Here is a 17,928-nt window from a genome sequence, read left to right on the forward strand (position 1 = left end):
CCCCTGTGTGGCCTGCTCATCTACACTAGCAATTTTCAGGTATGGGAAGTCAAAACTATAATAATCACCATCACAATAACAATGTGACATCCCTGTCTCTCCTGGGGGAACAGTGGGATTTTCTCAAGCCCAGGAGGCATAGGATGAAACAACTGTTGGGCAGCTAACAGAAATGTGCCTACGTACACTTGTGTTTCTAGAATTGTTTAGGTAGAAGGCTTAAGACATAATCATTTTCAGAGGTTGACTCAATCAGTTCCCAATAATCCCACTGCCCTCATACAAGTGATCTTATTTTAATTATCTTGATAATATTAACCTCTGTAATCTCAAAATCATTATTTTTAAATCCTGAGCCCTTCCTTGGATAAGACAGAAGTATACTCTATTGGCTTGATTTGCAGAAGTATATTTAATAAGCATATTCAACTGCCTAATAGAAGAAACTATGCCAGTCCCAAAGGGAGGATATGTCTATACAGTATTTTAAACGCTGTCTTAGTTAGGGTTCCTATTGCTGTGATGAAACACCATGACCAAAGAGCAAGCGGGGGAGGAAAGGGTTCATTCTGTTTATACTTCCACCTCACAGTTCATCATCAAAGGAAGTCAGGACAGGAGCTCAAGCAGGGAAGAAACCTGGAGGCAGGAACTGATGCAGAGGATGTAGAGGGGAGCTGCTTACTGGCTTGCTCAGCCTGCTTTCTTATAGAGCCCAAGACCACGGTCCAGGGATGGCACCACCAGTGATGGGCTGGGCCCTCCCCCACTGATCACTAATTGAGAAAATGCCTTACAGACAGATCTTATGGAGGCATTTTCTCAATTGAGGTTCCCTCCTTCCAGATGACTCTAGCTGTGTCAAGCTGACATAAAACTATGCAGCACACATGCCATTTATAACACATGCACAACCTAAAAATGATAAGATGTGGGGGTACAGCTCAGTGGAAGAGTGCTTGCCTAGCAAGAGGCCCTAGGTTCAATCCTCCGCACCACATAAAAAAAATTATGGGTGTGCATACATACATTTAAAAGACAGACACAAAGGGAAAAAAAAAACGTGATCTATAATAATAATATAAAAAACTAAACAGAAGTCGATTCCAGGCACACTTCCTAGAATTAGCAGACAACTTCAAAGGAACTATCATATTTAGGAAAGGAGAATAAAAGATTGATAAAATGGATGAAAGGATGGAGAATCTAAACGAATGCATCAAACCAGGCACAGGGTGTACATCTGTAATCTTAGCAGCTGGGAAGTGTCAGCAGGAGGCTCAGGAGTTCAAGGTCAGCTATGTTGTCGATGTAAGGCCAGCCTAGACTGTACAAGAACTTGGGAGGCTGTAGGGGTCGGGGAATCAAGAGTTTGGAACCAGTCTGAGACAAGCCTGGGCTACAGAATAAGACAATAATAATCATAATAATTAAAATAATCTAATACATTTTAAAGTGGCTACTCTTCTATTGCTACATTACAGACTTGACCTAAAACATAGTATCATAAAATAGCCACTGGGTGCTATTGCTCGTAGCTGAGCAGTTCTTCTGGCGTTCCCATGTGAGTCTCCCATGTGACTGCATTGCCTTCCTCTGCTTCTTCCACATGACTAGACCCCAAGAGACAGCATTTATCAGACTTCTGCTGCATTTGCTAAAGTCCTGTTGAATAGGGGGATTGCCATGTGTTGATACATCATCCTCAAATGGAAGCCCAAAGATAAATTAGACATTCTAAACCAGATCACAGTCTAAAGGCCTGCAGCAGACATGCTTAAGAGCACACTGGATGTGCAACAGAAGAATTAGTGACAGACCAATAGAAAATACACGAATTAGGCCAGAAAGAAGGGAGCGAAAGTAAGCACAATCAAGCAATTGTATATTTAAGCACAGCCCCGAAAGAAGAGATAATAGGGGAGAGAAAGATGTTCTGAAAAGAAAACTAAGAGAACGACGTCAACCTACTGATTGATCTAGAGTTCAGTGAACTGCAAAGTAGCAAGACAGTGAAAACCCAGCACAAGCTTGTCTTAGTGCAACACAACAGTGAAAAACCAACACAAGCTTGTCATAGTGAAACACAATGGTGAAAACCCAGCACAAACTTATCATAGTGAAACACAATGGTGAAAACCCAACACAAGCTTGTCATAGTGAACCCAATGGTGGAAACCCAGCACAAGCTTGTCATAGTGAAACCCAATGGTTAAAACCCAACACAAGCTTGTCACAGTGAAACACAATGGTGGAAACCCAACACAAGCTTGTCATAGTGAAACCCAATGGTGGAAACCCAACACAAGCTTGTCATAGTGAAACCCAATGAAGTGAAAACCAACACAAGCTTGTCATAAAAAGTGAAAACACAATAGGTTAAAACCCAACACAAGCTTGTCACAGTGAAACACAATGGTGGAAACCCAACACAAGCTTGTCATAGTGAAACCCAATGGTGGAAACCCAACACAAGCTTGTCATAGTGAAACCCAATGGTGAAAACCCAACACAAGCTTGTCACAGTGAAACACAATGGTGGAAACCCAGCACAAGCTTGTCATAGTGAAACACAATGGTGGAAACCCAGCACAAGCTTGTCATAGTGAAACACAAGCTTCAGTCTGTCTCAAACCACCAGGTGGACAGCTCCTGAGGAATGACACCTGGGGATGACCTCTGACCTCCACAGGTATGTACACATTTATGGGCCTGCACATACCTCTGCGCGCGCACACACACACACACACACACACACACACACACACACACACAGAAAATGAAGATCAAAGTAGCATCGATTCTCACGTCCCGTGCAGCTGGTCCTGGAACTCTGACTAGGGGTGTGAAGGAAAGAACAGACACACAGACACACAGACACACATAGAGAAGAGCTGGGGTCAAGTGTGCTCTACTGGAGCTGCAATTACTACCATCGTGTTTGGTGTGCGCACAGCGGGAGGGGCCTGCTGCTCTCAGAGAAGGTCTCTGCAGGCCGGCAGTCTCGGGCTGTAAACATCCAGCAGAAGGAAGCAGCGGTTGCTCGTTTTTGCACACACTGATCAGTTGTAAACACTTGTACTCGACCAGAGGGAGAAGGCTTTGCCAATTCTGAGCCTTGCCAATATGGAGAAAGGCTTTGCCAATTTCCCATTGGCCTGAAGACTTGGTCTTGACATGGCTGTGTCCATGCCAACAATGCACATTCACTCAGGACTTCGCTCACTCGGGGATTCCCCACGATCCCTACAACCAATAGCAAGAGAAATCATCCTACACAAGAGAATTGAACAATGATCTCTTCAGTGGTCAGTTGGTCATTGAAGAAAGCAAGGAAAAGAAGTTTTAATCCTAGAATCAAATGAAAACGTACCTTAGCAGAACCTTTGTAAGACAGCTAGGTAGTTCCAAGAGAGATATGGGTATCATTTGGAGAGCCTACATTTACAAACCAGAGTGGTTTCAGATAAATAACCTAACAATGTGCCGCACATTAGAAACACAAGATAAGCCAAACTCAGAACTGACAGATGGAAAAAACAATAAAAAAAACTAAAAGAACTAGACAAAGAACTAATTAGACACAGAGTTGGTTCTTTGAAAAGATAAACAAGAGGGCTGGGGAGATGGTTCATTTGCTACACAAGTGTGAGAACCTGAGTTCAAATCCCCAGAAGTGGTGTAAATGCCGATGCAGAGCGACGGCCTCTGTCCTCCCAACATTCCTGCAGAGAGATGGAGGAAGACACGCAACACCCCTCCCCACTCCCCACCCCCACACACACACCCCCGGCAGCTTGTGGGCCGCCCACTCTGGTGTACGCAGTAGAAAAATAACAAAGATCCTGTCTCAAGTGAGGTGAAAGGTGAAACTCAGAAAGTTACCCTCTGACCTCTACACACACACACCATGGGGTTTACAGACACAATTGTGCACACACATGAAAAGAAAATATAAACAAAGTTGACAAATTGCCAAACTAACCAAGAGAGAGAAAGAGAAGGCTCTGGTCAGAGGGGCACTGAGATGCCTCAGCAGGTGAAGACACTTGTGGAAGCATGGTGACCTGAGTTCAATCCCTGGAACCCAAGGAAAGGCTGAAGGAGAGAACCAACCTGCAACATTGTCCTGTGACCTCCACGCATGGCTCATGTGCCCACACACATGCATCCTGAACACACAATAATAGGTAAGGTTTTTTTTTATTAAAAATACAATTGCAGATTAAAATAGAGACATTATAGCAGATACCAATGAAATCTAGAGAGTCATTAGGAAATAGTTTTAGGGGCCAGGAAGATGGCTCAGAAAGAAGCTAAGGACACATGTTGTCAAGTTTGATGATCTGAGTTCGATCCTCAGGCCCTACAAGGTGGTGGAAAGAGAACCAAGTTCCTATAGTTGTCCTCTGATTCCACAGGTGCATCATGGCATGCATGCTAAGCATGTGTGCACATCATACACGCGCACACACACACACACACACACACACACACACACACACACAGGGGTGTGTGAAATGTTTCTAATAAATAACATTTGAAACGTTATATATCAATAAATTTTAAAGCTGAGACAAAATTGGTGAATTTCTAGACACATCTGTAAAAAATTAAGTCACGATGATATAAACAATCTAAATTGATCTATAAGAAGCAATGAGGGGCAAGCAGTTGCTCAATGGTGAGCGCCTGCCTAACATTTACCCAGCTCTGGATATTATATCCAGGGCCACAGGAAAGGAAAGTGGGAAGAGAAGGAGGAAGAGGAAGAGGAGGCAGAGGGGGAGGAGGAAGAGGAGGAGGAAGAAGAGGAAGCAGCAGCAGTAGCAGCGAGAGCTAGAGAGAAGGCTCAGTGGTTAAGAGCACATGCTAGAGGACCTGGGTTTGGTTTCCAGTGTCCACATGGCAGCTCATATCTGTCTGTAACTCCAGCTCCAGGGTTCTGACACCCTCTCCCCACCTCTGCAGGAACTGGGCACACGTGGGGAAAACACATACATCAGATAAAAATAAATAAATCTGGTTTTAAGCAGTGAAGAGTAGTACTAAAGAATCGCCCAGTGGCGAGAGATGGCTCAGTGATCAAGAACACCCCCTGCTCTTGCAAAGGGCTTGAGTTGGGTTCCCAGCACCCATATGACAGCCCACAGTGGCCTGCAATTCCAGTTCAGGGAATCCAGTGTCATTCTTCTGGCTTCTGTGGGTGCCTACACTCATGCAAGCAAACACTCAAACATATAAATAATTAAAATTAATAAATATTTTAGCCGGGCTGTGGTGGCACACGCCTTTAATCACAGCACTCAGGAGGCAGAGCCAGGCAGATCTCTGTGAGTTCGAGGCCAGCCTGGTCTGCAGAGAAAGTTCCAGGAAAGGCGCAAAGCTACACAGAGAAACCCTGTCTCGGAAAAAGAAACAAACAAACAAACAATAAATGAATAGATAGATAGATAGATAGATAGATAGATAGATAGATAGATAGATAGATAGATAGATAGATAGATAGATATAAATATTTAAAAAAGAATCTCCCAGAACAAAGGATAATGGTCCTGTAATTTGCACAGTAGTATTGTCCCAGGAAAATTCAGTTGCCAAGAAAAACTTGCGTCTGGATTCCTCACCTACAAGTCTGGGAAATAAACCAATATTTCATCTCCTGGACAGTCACACACATTGCATGCCACCCCAGTCCCTGCTTGCCAGTAGGGAACCAATCATCCAAAATGTGCCTAGTAGATTCCCCAAACAGCCAAGAGAGGGCAGTATCTGCCTATGAGACTCTGATCTGGCCATTGAATGAAGTTTAAAAGCAAAACTTTGCAGATGGAGTGTCTAAGAGGGAGCTGCCCAGGCTGGCCTTGAACTCACGATCCTCCTGTATCAGTCCTCCAGGTACTGGGATCACAGGTGCGTGCTGCAATGCCCTCGAACTGTTTTCAAAATACTACTGGAGTTATAAAAAATCCAAGATTTTAAAGTAACTTTGGGAGGTATTTTAGTAGTAAACACCACTTTTTGAAAGAATTTTGCTGGGCATGGTGGTGCACACCTTTAACCCCAGCATTCAGCAGGCAGAGGCAGGTGGATTTCTGTGAGTTCAAGGCCAGCTTCCGTCTTCATAGTGAGTTCCAGGACATCCAGGGCAACATAGAGAGACTCTGTCTAAAAAATAAAAAGAGAAAGAATCTGTAAGTACTTCCAGAAAAATTTTCTGGAGGACAAAAATACAAGGATATAAAGTATTCCCACAGCTTGACTCCATTGTTGCTTGGATTGTTTGTTTGTTTGTTTGTTTGGTTGGTTGGTTGGTTGGTTTGTGGTGGGGGCTTGTTTTGTATGGTTTGGTTTGGTTTGGCTTTTCAAAACAGGGTTTCTCTAGCCGGACGATGGTGGCACACGCCTTTAATCCCAGCACTCGGGAGGCAGAGGCAGGTGGATCTCTGTGAGTTCAAGGCCAGCCTGGTCTAGAGTGAGATCCAGGACAGCCAGGACTACACAGAGAAGCCCTGTCTCAAAAACAAACAAACAAACAAAAACAAAATTCAAACACTAAAAATTCCAAGTATCTTTTTAAAATCCAAAGTCTCTTAACTGTGGGCTCCCAATAAAATAAAAAATTAAATAATTTCTCACTTCCAAATGGAAGAACCAGGGCACAACTGCAATCTGAACAAAGCAAAATCAAACTCCAACTGTGTAAATAACTCAATATCCAGTGTCTGGGATCAACTCACTTTCTTCTGGCCCTCCGAAGGGCTTTGAGTCACTTCTCTGGCTCCACCCTCTGCAGCACACACAGCTTGTCTTCTAGACTCCCGGCTGGCTCCACTCCCCAGTGCTGATGTACTTAGTGGTTATCCTATGGCACTGGCATCCCAAAATGCTGGAAGTCTCTCTGGCTGCAATGGGGCTGCCCTTCACCAATAGCTTCTCCTGGGCTCTCTTCAGGGACTCCAGCCCTACCACACAGGGCCAAGCCTCTGCTGCTCTCTGTGACCCCTTCACACCTTCAAAACAAGTACCACCTGGGTGACTCTTACACTCGTTCAGGTGCCAGCCAGCACGAGGTACAACTTTAGCGACCTCTGGACCACAGCTTCTGTGTGCTGACTCTCAGGAAACACTTCCCAGAAGCTTTCACCTCAGTGAGGAGGCTCCTTAATCCCAGCTGATTCTTCAGCCCCAGCTAATCAGCATCCATTGTCCCAGCAAAGTAAAGGTTTCACTTTAGTGGTTCTGGTCTCTTGTTAATCACAGCTGATTCTTCAACTCCAGCTGACCAGAGCCACAGAGTCCTCACACGAAAGGCCTGGTACAGCATTTGCTCCCTCTGAAACTTCACAAGCTCGGCCCCCATCATCTGCACTGCTCTCAACATTCCTTTTTTTTTTTTTTTTTCACTTAGCACAGCTGTGTTTAGTAGTCATAATCACTCAAACACTGTTCTCGCCATTATCATCAACATTGCTTTGTTATTAATCCCTGGGCTTTCCCCTCTGCTTTTAATTTAGCTAAAAAATCTATTTCCCCACAAGTAATTTTTTATAGCAGTCCCAGAAGGAACTAACAGACACTAGTACATACAAAAAAAAAATCGTCCATACACTTTTGTTTTAGGCTATGTTTTGTTGATACTCATGGGAGACCTGCCCTTTCTTAGGCAGAAAGGAAGAGTGGATTGAGGGTGGAAACAGAGGGGGCTAATGGGAGGACTGGGAGGAGGGGAGGGAGGGGAAACTCCGGCCAGGATGTAAAATAAATAAATAAGTTTATTTTAAATGAATAAATAAATAATAAACAAAGACCACCTGAAAGGTCATAATTTTAAAATATGAATACACCTTTGTCATCTGAGGTCTTGAGTAGCTTCTCTTTTCTTTTTTTTGTTTTGTTTTGTTTTTTCAAGACAGGGTTTCTCTGTGTAGCTTTGGTGCCTTTCCTGGAACTCACTCTATAGCCCAGGCTGGCCTTGAACTCACAGAGATCCGCCTGCCTCTGCCTCCCAAGTGCTGGGATTAAAGGCATGTACCACCACCACCCAGGTAGTTTCTCTTCTTTATTCACTATTCTTCTTCCTCTGTTTAAGATATTTATGATCACTAAGCCTTTCATTTTCCTCTTGGTTAGTGTTTCATATAAGTTGACAATGTTGCATACATCTTCCGCTAGAAATAGCTGGATCTAAAAAATTCGATGCCCAATATCATGAGCACATCTCACGATAACCACTTTGGAGTCTGCGGTGCCTAGAAGTCTCTTGATTAGTTTTTCATGGAATTAAGATTAAGTGATTACTCAAGTTCTGTGCAAGGGTTTGGCTTGTAAATGTTTCCCAGGAGACACTATATCCCTCAGCACATTGAGGTGATAACGGCCATTACTCTCAACATTCATATCTGCCAAGTTCCTGCAGAATGGCTTGCTGAGCTCTCGACACTCAATGGTTTTTCTAGCCCAAAGTTCCAAAGTCCATTCACACTCCTCTCTGACAACATAGTAATACCCCACTCCTGATAACAATTTGTCTTAGTTAGGGTTTCTATTGCTGTGAATGAAACACCATGACCAAAAGCAAGTCGGGGAGGAAAGGGTTTCTTTGGCTTACACTTCCACATCACTGTCCATCACAGAAGGAAGTCAGGGCAGGAACTCAAACAGGGCAGGAGCCTGGAGGCAGGAGCTGATGCAGTGGCCATGGAGGGGAGCTGCTTACTGGCTTGCTCCCCATGGCTTCTCAGCCTGCCTAGGACCAGCAGTCCAGGGATGACCCCATCCACAGTGGGCTGGGCTTTCTCCATCAAGCACTAACTAAGAAAACGCCCAGCAGGCTTGCCAATAGCCCAATCTTAAGGAAGCGTTTTCTCAAGTGAGGTTCCCTCCTCTCAGGTGACTTTAATTTGTCTCAAGTTGACATAAAACTTTGCAGCACCATCAGAATCTGGGAAACCATGGAAACTTTCTACAGTTCCTGAGGCTCTTCTGTGGGAGAACTTCGCAGAGAAGGTGGCCAGGGCATGCCTTTTGCTTGGTAGCAGTAACAGATCACAGTGGCCTGTATTATTGGGCACTTTCAAAGCACTAGGCCACCTTCTCAACACCCTCTGCCAGCCACCCCATTACAGGCCGTGGTGATTTCCTGTTGGCAGCAAAAAACCTGACAAACAGGCTGAGGAAGTGACTTGCCCTGGGTGCCACAGCCTGAGCCCTGTGGCATGAGCAAGTTCCCAAAGCCACACATGCACACATGCTACATCTGAAGTTGCTCTGCTCTTTTTTTTTTTTTTTGGTTTTTCGAGACAGGGTTTCTCTGTGTAGCTTTGCGCCTTTCCTGGAACTCACTTGGTAGCCCAGGCTGGCCTCGAACTCACAGAGATCCGCCTGGCTCTGCCTCCCAAGTGCTGGGATTAAAGGCATGCGCCGCCAGGCTGCTCTGTTCTTTCTGAAACACTGAGGGAGTGGGGTTGGGGCGCAGGACTAAATTTAGTTAGGTCCAGCCGAGCCTAAAGCCATTGATTTAAACCCGTAATTCAGCATCTGTTCTAGTATCGCCTCTGTTGCTGTGACAAATATTCCACCTAGGGAAGCAATTCAGAGAAGGAAGAGTTTATTTGGCTTACAGTGCCGGGCTACAGCCCATCATTAAGAGGTTGAGGCAGCAGCTGGTCACATCATCTCCACAGTTGAGGGCAGAGACGAACTCGCTCATGCTATCGGCTTGCCTGTCTGGTCTTAGCTAGTTGCTTTCTTCACTCTTCTGTAGTGCAGGGCCCAGGCCATGAATGATGCCACCCGCATCCGGGGTAGGCCTCCTACCTCAGTAACCAGTCAGGACAGTTCTCCACAGACACACCTACAGGCCAGCCTGATCTAGAGAGCGCCGTTGAGAATCCCTTCCCAGCTGATTCTATGTTGTGGCAAGCTGTCATTTCAAATTGTCAGTGTCCCTTTGGGGTTTCCTAAATCCAGAAGTTTAATCCGGGTGGCAATTCAGTCTTCCAAGGCCCTTCTCTCCCCCAGCTGCTTCACCCATGTATGACAGAAGATGGGAAAGACCGGTGTTGGCTGGAGTTTGCCAAGGTATGGGTGGCTTGTGCTTGTCCACTAAGGACAGTCTGGTGTGGTCTCCCTCTGACTCCTCATGGCTGTCCCAAGCTAAGTCACCTCTTGGCCACCCCTGTGGCTCAGCTGGCCTCCTGGAGTTCTTATTATTCCTGCTCTGGGCTTTACCACCTTGACTCTGCCACGGTGTGCCCTTAAACATCCTGCTGCTCGGTTCCTTGTGTGGGCCGCACAGGAACAGAGAGGAAGCCAGGGCTCCGACCCCCACACAGTTCAATTTGTGACAGAAATGATTGAGCATCGGAATGTTGTTGTTCCTGGGCTCCAAGGGCATGTCTGTCCTCCTCTCCATCTGCCTTGGCACATCTGCAATACTGCAGGGACCAGGAACTAAAGGGTTAACACCCAGACCGACAGGTGTCCCCAGGACTGCCCCTCTGTCACATCAGCACCCTTCACTCCCACAAATGTCTCATTCTGACCGCTGTGATCCATTCACGGATTCACCCCCTCCACCCCTCATAACGGCCCCCTTCTCTGAAATCTCAGGGACCTCTGCCCTTGACATTCCTTTAAGTCACCATAGACCCCGTCCCTCTGTGGGCTCAATCCCAGAGAGAAGATGGCAGACAGAGGAACTTCCTAACCCCCTTTCTACTGAGCTCATGTCTCCTCAGGAGCTAAAAAGCAGAGAGTTCTTCTTTTCCAGGCTTGCTTAAGCCAGAAGTGGCTGTGAGTCAGCACGGTGACCCAGCAGATGCAAGCAGAAGTCAGCCAAGAAGGTTCTAGAAAAAGGGTTTGCTTTCTGGGTCTTAACTTTTACACTGCCGATGTTATTGTTACTGATAGATCCTGGCGTTATGTTATTGTTAAGAGCTGTGACTATTATTAGTTCTTATTACCAACTCACTCTCAGAAAACTAGTCTCCTGTGTCTGCTTTAAACAGGACGTGGGGCCTGAAGTCTTGGTGATTGTGTAGTTAGTGGCCCAAGAAAAGAGGATCATAGAAACGGTGGTGGTGGTGGTGGTGGTGGTGGTGGTGTGTGTGTGTGTGTGTGTGTGTTACAGGGGATTGCACATAGTTCTGCACATACACTAGACAAGCACTACACCACAAAACCACATCCCCATGCCTCCAGATTTCCTTCACAGTGAGGAGGGATCCCTGCAAGGTGAACTTCCTGTTTTTCCATCCTGACACAGCCATGACAGGCAGAGGGGGAATGACCCCTGTGCCTCTCTCTCTGCGCACCTGTCGGATTCAGCTGGGGTGGTTTTCCCCACCTTCCTGCATCACTGGTCCTCATCCTGAAGGGATGGGCTTTCCTCTGTGGTCTCTTTCTATTCAGATGAAAACTGCTTGATCTAGTTCTTAGGGCCCTGCCTACCTGGGCTGACTCACGAAGTCTGAGTAATGAACCGATGACAGAGAGGAAGACATTTCCCCTCCTAGCCAGGCTGCCTGCCTTTAAAACCAAACTCACCAGCTCGTTGACACGATATCACTAATCCTCATTCGTTGCTCATGAGCTCTACCTTGCTTTTGGCATTCCCTCTGCCAAGTCCTAACCACCCCAGCATCCTTCTCCCCGCTGTGTGGATGACGATCCCAAGGAGGCCAAGAGTATGAATCATATTTCCGGAGTTAGTCCAAAACCAGAACATTTAGACTGATTATTAATGCCCACTCTCCCCAGCACCTCCTCTTCCTGCAACCATCCTTCCCACATCTTCGACTTCCTCCCCTTCCCTGTGGGGAAAGGGACGCAGTCATGCGAGCAGAATTCAGAGAGAGCCTGTGGCACGAATTTTATTGGGAGTGAGGGTCCGGGCACCAGAGCAAGCTACTCCTGGCTGACCTTGGAGGCGGGCGGAGGCTTCTGTGAGTAGGTGAGGCAGCACAGGGAAGCATCTGGACACAGGTGCATGAAGGTTTCCTGACTCATGCAGTAATTTCGGCAAGCCCCTTGGCCATTCCAGCACTTTTTGAATTCACTGCTTCCTGTGTGGAGGAAGACCACAGATCAGAGAGCAGTCTGTGGGTCACAGGTTAGACCACTGGTCACAAGTTGAACTACAGATTAGGCCACACTAGTGACAGGTTAGCTCTCTGGTCATTTGTTTTTTGTTTTTTTTTTTTTTTTTTTTTTCTGGAGCTGAGGACCGAACCCAGGGCTTTGCGCTTGCTAGGCAAGCTCTCTACCACTGAGCTAAATCCCCAACCCCTTTCTCTGGTCACTTGTTAGACCACAAGTCATAAATGAGAGCACTGGGCTATCGTGGAGCATACAGATCTCATTCTAGGTAAGCCAGTAAGTCACAGGTTAGACGACTGGTTAAAAGACACTCTTAACCCTTCTCTTAGTAGCACTATACAATGACTTTGGTCTCATTCCAATCCCTGTTATAATGATAGAGAAATTCAGACTCACGGAGGTCAATAACCTTAAAGAAATCATCATAGTCACATGGCAAAATCAGAGTGAAAGCCAAAAGAGCCTCCATTGCACAGACTGCCCCTGGCCCAAAGGGACCTCTTTAATGTCAGGTTTTAGTGTGAGAATTTCCACCCGTAGAAAGGGCAAGGCTTTGGGGAACTTGGTCTTCTTTTGGGGGTCATGGCACGGATAGAGCCTCTCATTTATTCACTCAACAAACGTGGAGCAGTGGGGATACCACGATTTGAAGTGAAAGAACATGCAGAGAAGGCAGTTAAAGATGAAGCAAATGCTTAGAGCTTGTGCCAAGTGCCCCATGGAGGCAGGATCCTGTGGTGGCCCGTCGGAACCAAAGCAGGTAAGAGGGGAACCAGGAGCACTCAGGTTTGTCTGGGACAGCGCATTACAGACATGTGACATCAGGCAAGAAGAGAGCCCGCAGAAGTAGGAGGTGGGAGTGGAAGGCTTGCCTCCATCTTCCTGGACTGAGAGACCCTGCTGAGTTCTCAGTGGATGCTGCTGATCCCATGTGTATGTTTCCTAGCCCTTCTAACCCTGCCTTGCAGCCCAGCAGAGAGAGACTCATAGAATGGCCCAGAAATGGCCCCACAATCTCTAAGAGTCACAGTCTGAAGATGGTGCATAACTAAAGGTGACCAATGCCGTGTGAACCTGGTGCTGTCATTTCCCAGGTGAGTAACCTCGGCCCTGGATGCTTGTCGACACCACTCCTCTTTCAGAGGGTAGTCATAGGAACATTGTAAATGGTCGGTAAGCAGGAACTGAGGTTATCAGGGTGAAACTCAGGTGACCAAGGCTACCAGCGTCCATTCTAGTGCATTTCCCTCACTTTCCAGGTAGAAAAAGGGGCTTGCCCCAGACCACTGAGCTATGATAGGTTTAGAAACAGAACTCTCACCTACAGTCAACACCCTTAGCATAGCATCACCTTTGACCTTCCAGCTCAGAGCTGGGGTTTCCACCACACAGTATGCCCATTCACCTGCTCTCAATTCCTTGTTTCTGTAGCTTAGGGCTTAGCCTCCCACGCCCGTGTGTGCCCCACTCCGGCATCAATGGCCCCTCTGCTGTTTACCGCTTGCCATTCCCACGGCCCGAGACAGCCTTCCTTGTATCCTCTGTTCACTCAGAGCTCTGCTCAAACCTGCCTTCTACAAAATGGTACAGTGTGCGGGAGGACAAGGTATAATGAAACAGAGCTGGTTCACATTCCTAAGTGCTGTGGCGGTATCGTGGCGCAGCTGGGCTCTTCAAACCATTTTCTACCTCCGCTTAAAATGTCTTACAATAAATGATTTCAAAACTCATCGCTCTATATTACTCTCTATTTTTTTTTCAGGTGTTAAATGTGTCTATAACGAACTCACCTTGTGGGAGAGGGGCATAGGTCAGTGCTTGAACATGTATTTAACAGATATGAAGTCCTGGGTCCCATCTCCACGGGAAGGGAGGAAAGAAATACAACCTTACCTGTTCACTACATTCTCTGTTTATGCATATTTTATGTCTTTCCAAAACAGAATTTTCTTAATTTTTCTCTCATCCTTTGTTTAAATTTGGCATTTTTTCAAGCTGGCCTTGAACCCTCAATCCTCCTGCCTCAGCCTCCCAAGTGCTGGGATTACAGGTGTGTGCCATCACACTCAGATCAAAATAAAGGGGGTTTTAAATGCTGGCAGGACTGCTCAGTGGTTAAGCACACTTACTGCTCTATCAGAGGACCAGGGTTCGGATCCCAGCTCACACAAGTGCAAATAACTCCAGCCCCACGGAGTGTGATGCTCACTCCTGGCCTCTGTGGGCCTGAACACACACTTGCACAAACACCCATACACCAACATGCACAGAGAAAGAACATACATACGTTTTTAAAAGTTTAAAGAGCTGATCAGAGGCCTTCTGGCACCATCCATCCCCACCCCACCCCACCCCCATGCCACTCTAACAGTCAGCTTGCCTCTATTATTCTTACATCTGTCACCTAACAGGATACCTGTCTGCCTGTTGTCTGTTCCCACCAGCCTCCAGCAATCATAATAGCGCACCGTTTTCAAATGAGTTCCTGTTGAGTGACTCCCATTTTACAGACTAGAAAACTGAGGGTACAGGTTATACGTTGCCCCATAAATTAGTGGTGGGACCAGAACTTAAATACTAAGTTGGCCTCCTGGACCTGGACCTGGGAGCCTAGTATTCATTTACACGCACACGCGCACGTGTGCGCGCGCGTGCACACATACACACATACACACACACACACACACACACACACACACACACACACACACAATTACCTGGTGGCACATGACCCAGGACCAGGAGAGCTACAAGGAGCAGAATCCATTGTGCCATGGCCACCAAGCCCCTAGGAGGCCGGCAGGATCAAGCAGGTCAGAAGAAGAATCTAGCATCCAGCCTTGCTGCACTTGCACACCCAGCTTTTATGGGCTGCAGAGTCCTGGGTAAAAAGCCCAGGTGGGTGGATGCAGTCACGTGGTCCCAAGGCTGTTTTGCTCTCTCTGGCTGGCTCTGAGTGGACTGGTCAGCCACATCCTCCAGAGGCTGCAAGGCCCTAGGGTCCATCTGAGACGAATGGGGAGGGAAAAGAAATGAATCTTCCCAGCCGAGAGAGTAAGGAAATGCATCTTCTCATGTGATGGAATACTGACTGTCAACTTGACAACATCTGGAATCACTAAGGAGACCAACACTTAGGTATGCCTGTGAGCAAGTTTCTAGTTGGGTTAGGAGGTGGGAAGACTCTCTCTAAATGTGAACAACCAGTCCATGGGCCAGGATCGTCCTGGACTGGATGAAAAAGGGAAAGTGAGCTGAGAACCAGTATCCCTCCCCCTCCCCCCCACTGCCTCACACTGCTGCTGCCTACCCTAACCAAGCTGTACCCTCAAACTGTGAGACAAACAAACCCTTCCTCCCTTGGCATGTTGTCAGAACAGTGACAAAAGTGACCAATCCACTCCCTAACCACTGCCAGACCTCAAACAAATCACTTAACCTAGAAGAGACCCGGGCTGCCATCTACAAGAGGATGACAAGTGTCTTTTTCTCTCTTCTTTAAATTAATTACTGCCGGGCGGTGGTGGCGCACACCTTTAATCCCACCACTCGGGAGGCAGAGCCAGGCGGATCTCTGTGAGTTCGAGGCCAGCCTGGTCCACAGAGCGAGCTCCAGGACAGGCACCAAAACTACACAGAGAAACCCTATCTCAAAAAACCAAAAAAAAAAAAAATTTTTTTTAAATTACTTTATGTGTTTTGTCTGCATGAATGTATGTGCACCATGTGTATACATGGTGCCTGCATAGGTCAGAAGTGGGAATAGATGCCCTGGAACTGGAGTTAGGGATGGTTGTGAACCAATATTTGGGTGCTTAGAACCTAACCTGGGTCCTCTGCAAGAGCAGCAAGTGTTCTTAACCACTGAGCCATCTTTCCAGCCTCCAATCCTATGAAAATGGAAGGACCCTTACCTCATAGAGAGCTATAACTACCTTTGGAGCAATGAATGAAACAAGGTTCTCCAAGTGTAGCCCCTGGAGCAGCAAACCCTGCTGAGAGAGACGAGAACTCCCTAGCCGTACCCCATGTTTCTGAATCAAAGAGCCATGAAAGTCTTCCAGGGTTTTCTAAGACACCACTACAGACCGAGCCACCAGGATAACACAGGCACAGAGCTTAGCCTGGCATCTGGTACACGATCGTCTAGGTCACATCACGAAAGATGAGAAGGGAAAGGGTATCCCGGCAGAGGGAGCAGAACAGGCCCGGAAGGACAGGTCACAGCAGCGAGACCCACTTAAAAGAGGCTGGGACGGTGCAGACCACGATGTCTTAAATGCCAAGTTCAGACTTTTATGTCATAGATAAACACATGTTCATTTGTCTGTATGTTTTCGCAAGTTTACCTCCGGTTACTTTTTCCTTGGGAGTTATAACCGGGCCCTGCCCTATGAGCTTTGTCTATATAAGCCCCGACAACAGGTGCCTGGAGGCCACACAGCTGCAAAGTTTCCAGGTGGTAGTCCTGAGCAAATTCCATCTTGGTCAGTATTTAAATTTTTAATAAAAGCTTGATTAAATTTGGGAAGAAAAAAAAAGCAGGCTGGCCTAGAACTTACTATATAGCCCAGGCTGACCTGGAACTCAATCCTCCTGCCTCAACTCTCAAGTGCTGGAATTGAAATGTGCACCACCACATCCAGCAGATTACAATTTTAAATCAAGAGACTGAAACCCAAAGAGGGGAGTCGACTTGTGCAAGGTCCCACAGTGACACAGTGACAGAACCAGGACTAGAAGCCAGGTCACTGTCCTCTCAGACTGTGGAGGGTGCTTGTCCAGCACAGCCCACCCTGCAGGTAGACCAGGGTGGCTGAGGCGGCCAAGCCACATGTTAGAAGCACGGTCACATTTGTGTCTTTCCCCAGTGCCAGAATGTATTGAAAAATGGTAAATCCAAGCCGGGCGTTGGTGGCGCACGCCTTTAATCCCAGCACTTGGGAGGCAGAGCCAGGCGGATCTCTGTGAGTTCGAGGCCAGCCTGGGCTACCAAGTGAGCTCCAGGAAAGGCGCAAAGCTACACAGAGAAACCCTGTCTCGAAAAACCAAAAAAAAAAAAAAAAAAGAAAAATGGTAAATCCACCAGCTATGTCCATTTCATTGGATGCAATTTACCGGGCAGCTTTGATTTGATAATTAATATTACACTTCACAGTTTTATGCATGGACCTGTCTATACAGCTCTATATCCGGGCGTGCGTGTGTTATAGAATAGCTGCGAGGAGTTAAAGCAGCCACAGAGTTGCAGGGGTCTTAGGGGAGGGAGGCGGAGGGCAGACAGGAGCAGAGAAGTCACTGCCAGTGGGTTAGACAACATCCTAACAACGCAAGTGCAGAGCCGCTGGGGGCTCACAGAGCCCAGACACAGGCTTGAGCTGAGAGCCAGACAGGCAGGCAGGACCAGTCTGGCCGGGCCAGATGAGTAGATGGACAGTGGATGAATGAACGGTAATTCAATAAGGCCACGTCAAATGGTGGAGACTGCTGACCTGAAACCCTGGATAACTGGGAGATCTGTTGGTCTGTGTACACGCGCACGCACGCGCACACACACACACACACACACACACACACACACACACAGAGCAGGTGGTCACATGACAGGTCTGTGGGGATGTTTGCCGTGGCTGCATCACTTGTCCTTTTTATGGGGTCCAGGTGAGGGTGCTGTGCCCTTTGCTAATCTGGTGTTCTGTGTGTTTTTATGCTGCAATTTCATACACCAATGAGCCTGGATGGTCCCAGTCCGATTTGATAAGCTAATAGAGGGTGCTTTTCCCTTATAGGACCAAATTGGTCTGTTGGTCTCCGCCTCGTGGGCGG

The 17,928-nt window shown here is 47.0% G+C and overlaps 1 protein-coding gene across 1 annotated transcript; it reads right to left on the reverse strand.

The window, feature by feature from the left end:
- Window positions 1–11,850: 11,850 nt before the first annotated feature.
- Window positions 11,851–14,928, reverse strand: Defb124 (defensin beta 124). The gene is made up of 2 exons (XM_028887507.2): window positions 14,820–14,928; window positions 11,851–12,068 (listed from the first exon to the last, which is right to left on the reverse strand). The coding sequence occupies exons 1-2, from the start codon at window positions 14,875–14,877 to the stop codon at window positions 11,911–11,913; spliced, it is 216 nt and encodes a 71-aa protein (XP_028743340.1). The 5' UTR covers window positions 14,878–14,928; the 3' UTR covers window positions 11,851–11,910.
- Between the last annotated feature and the right edge of the window lie 3,000 nt (window positions 14,929–17,928).

This window comes from Peromyscus leucopus, chromosome 4, assembly GCF_004664715.2.
Source record: "Peromyscus leucopus breed LL Stock chromosome 4, UCI_PerLeu_2.1, whole genome shotgun sequence".
NCBI lineage: Eukaryota > Metazoa > Chordata > Mammalia > Rodentia > Cricetidae > Peromyscus > Peromyscus leucopus.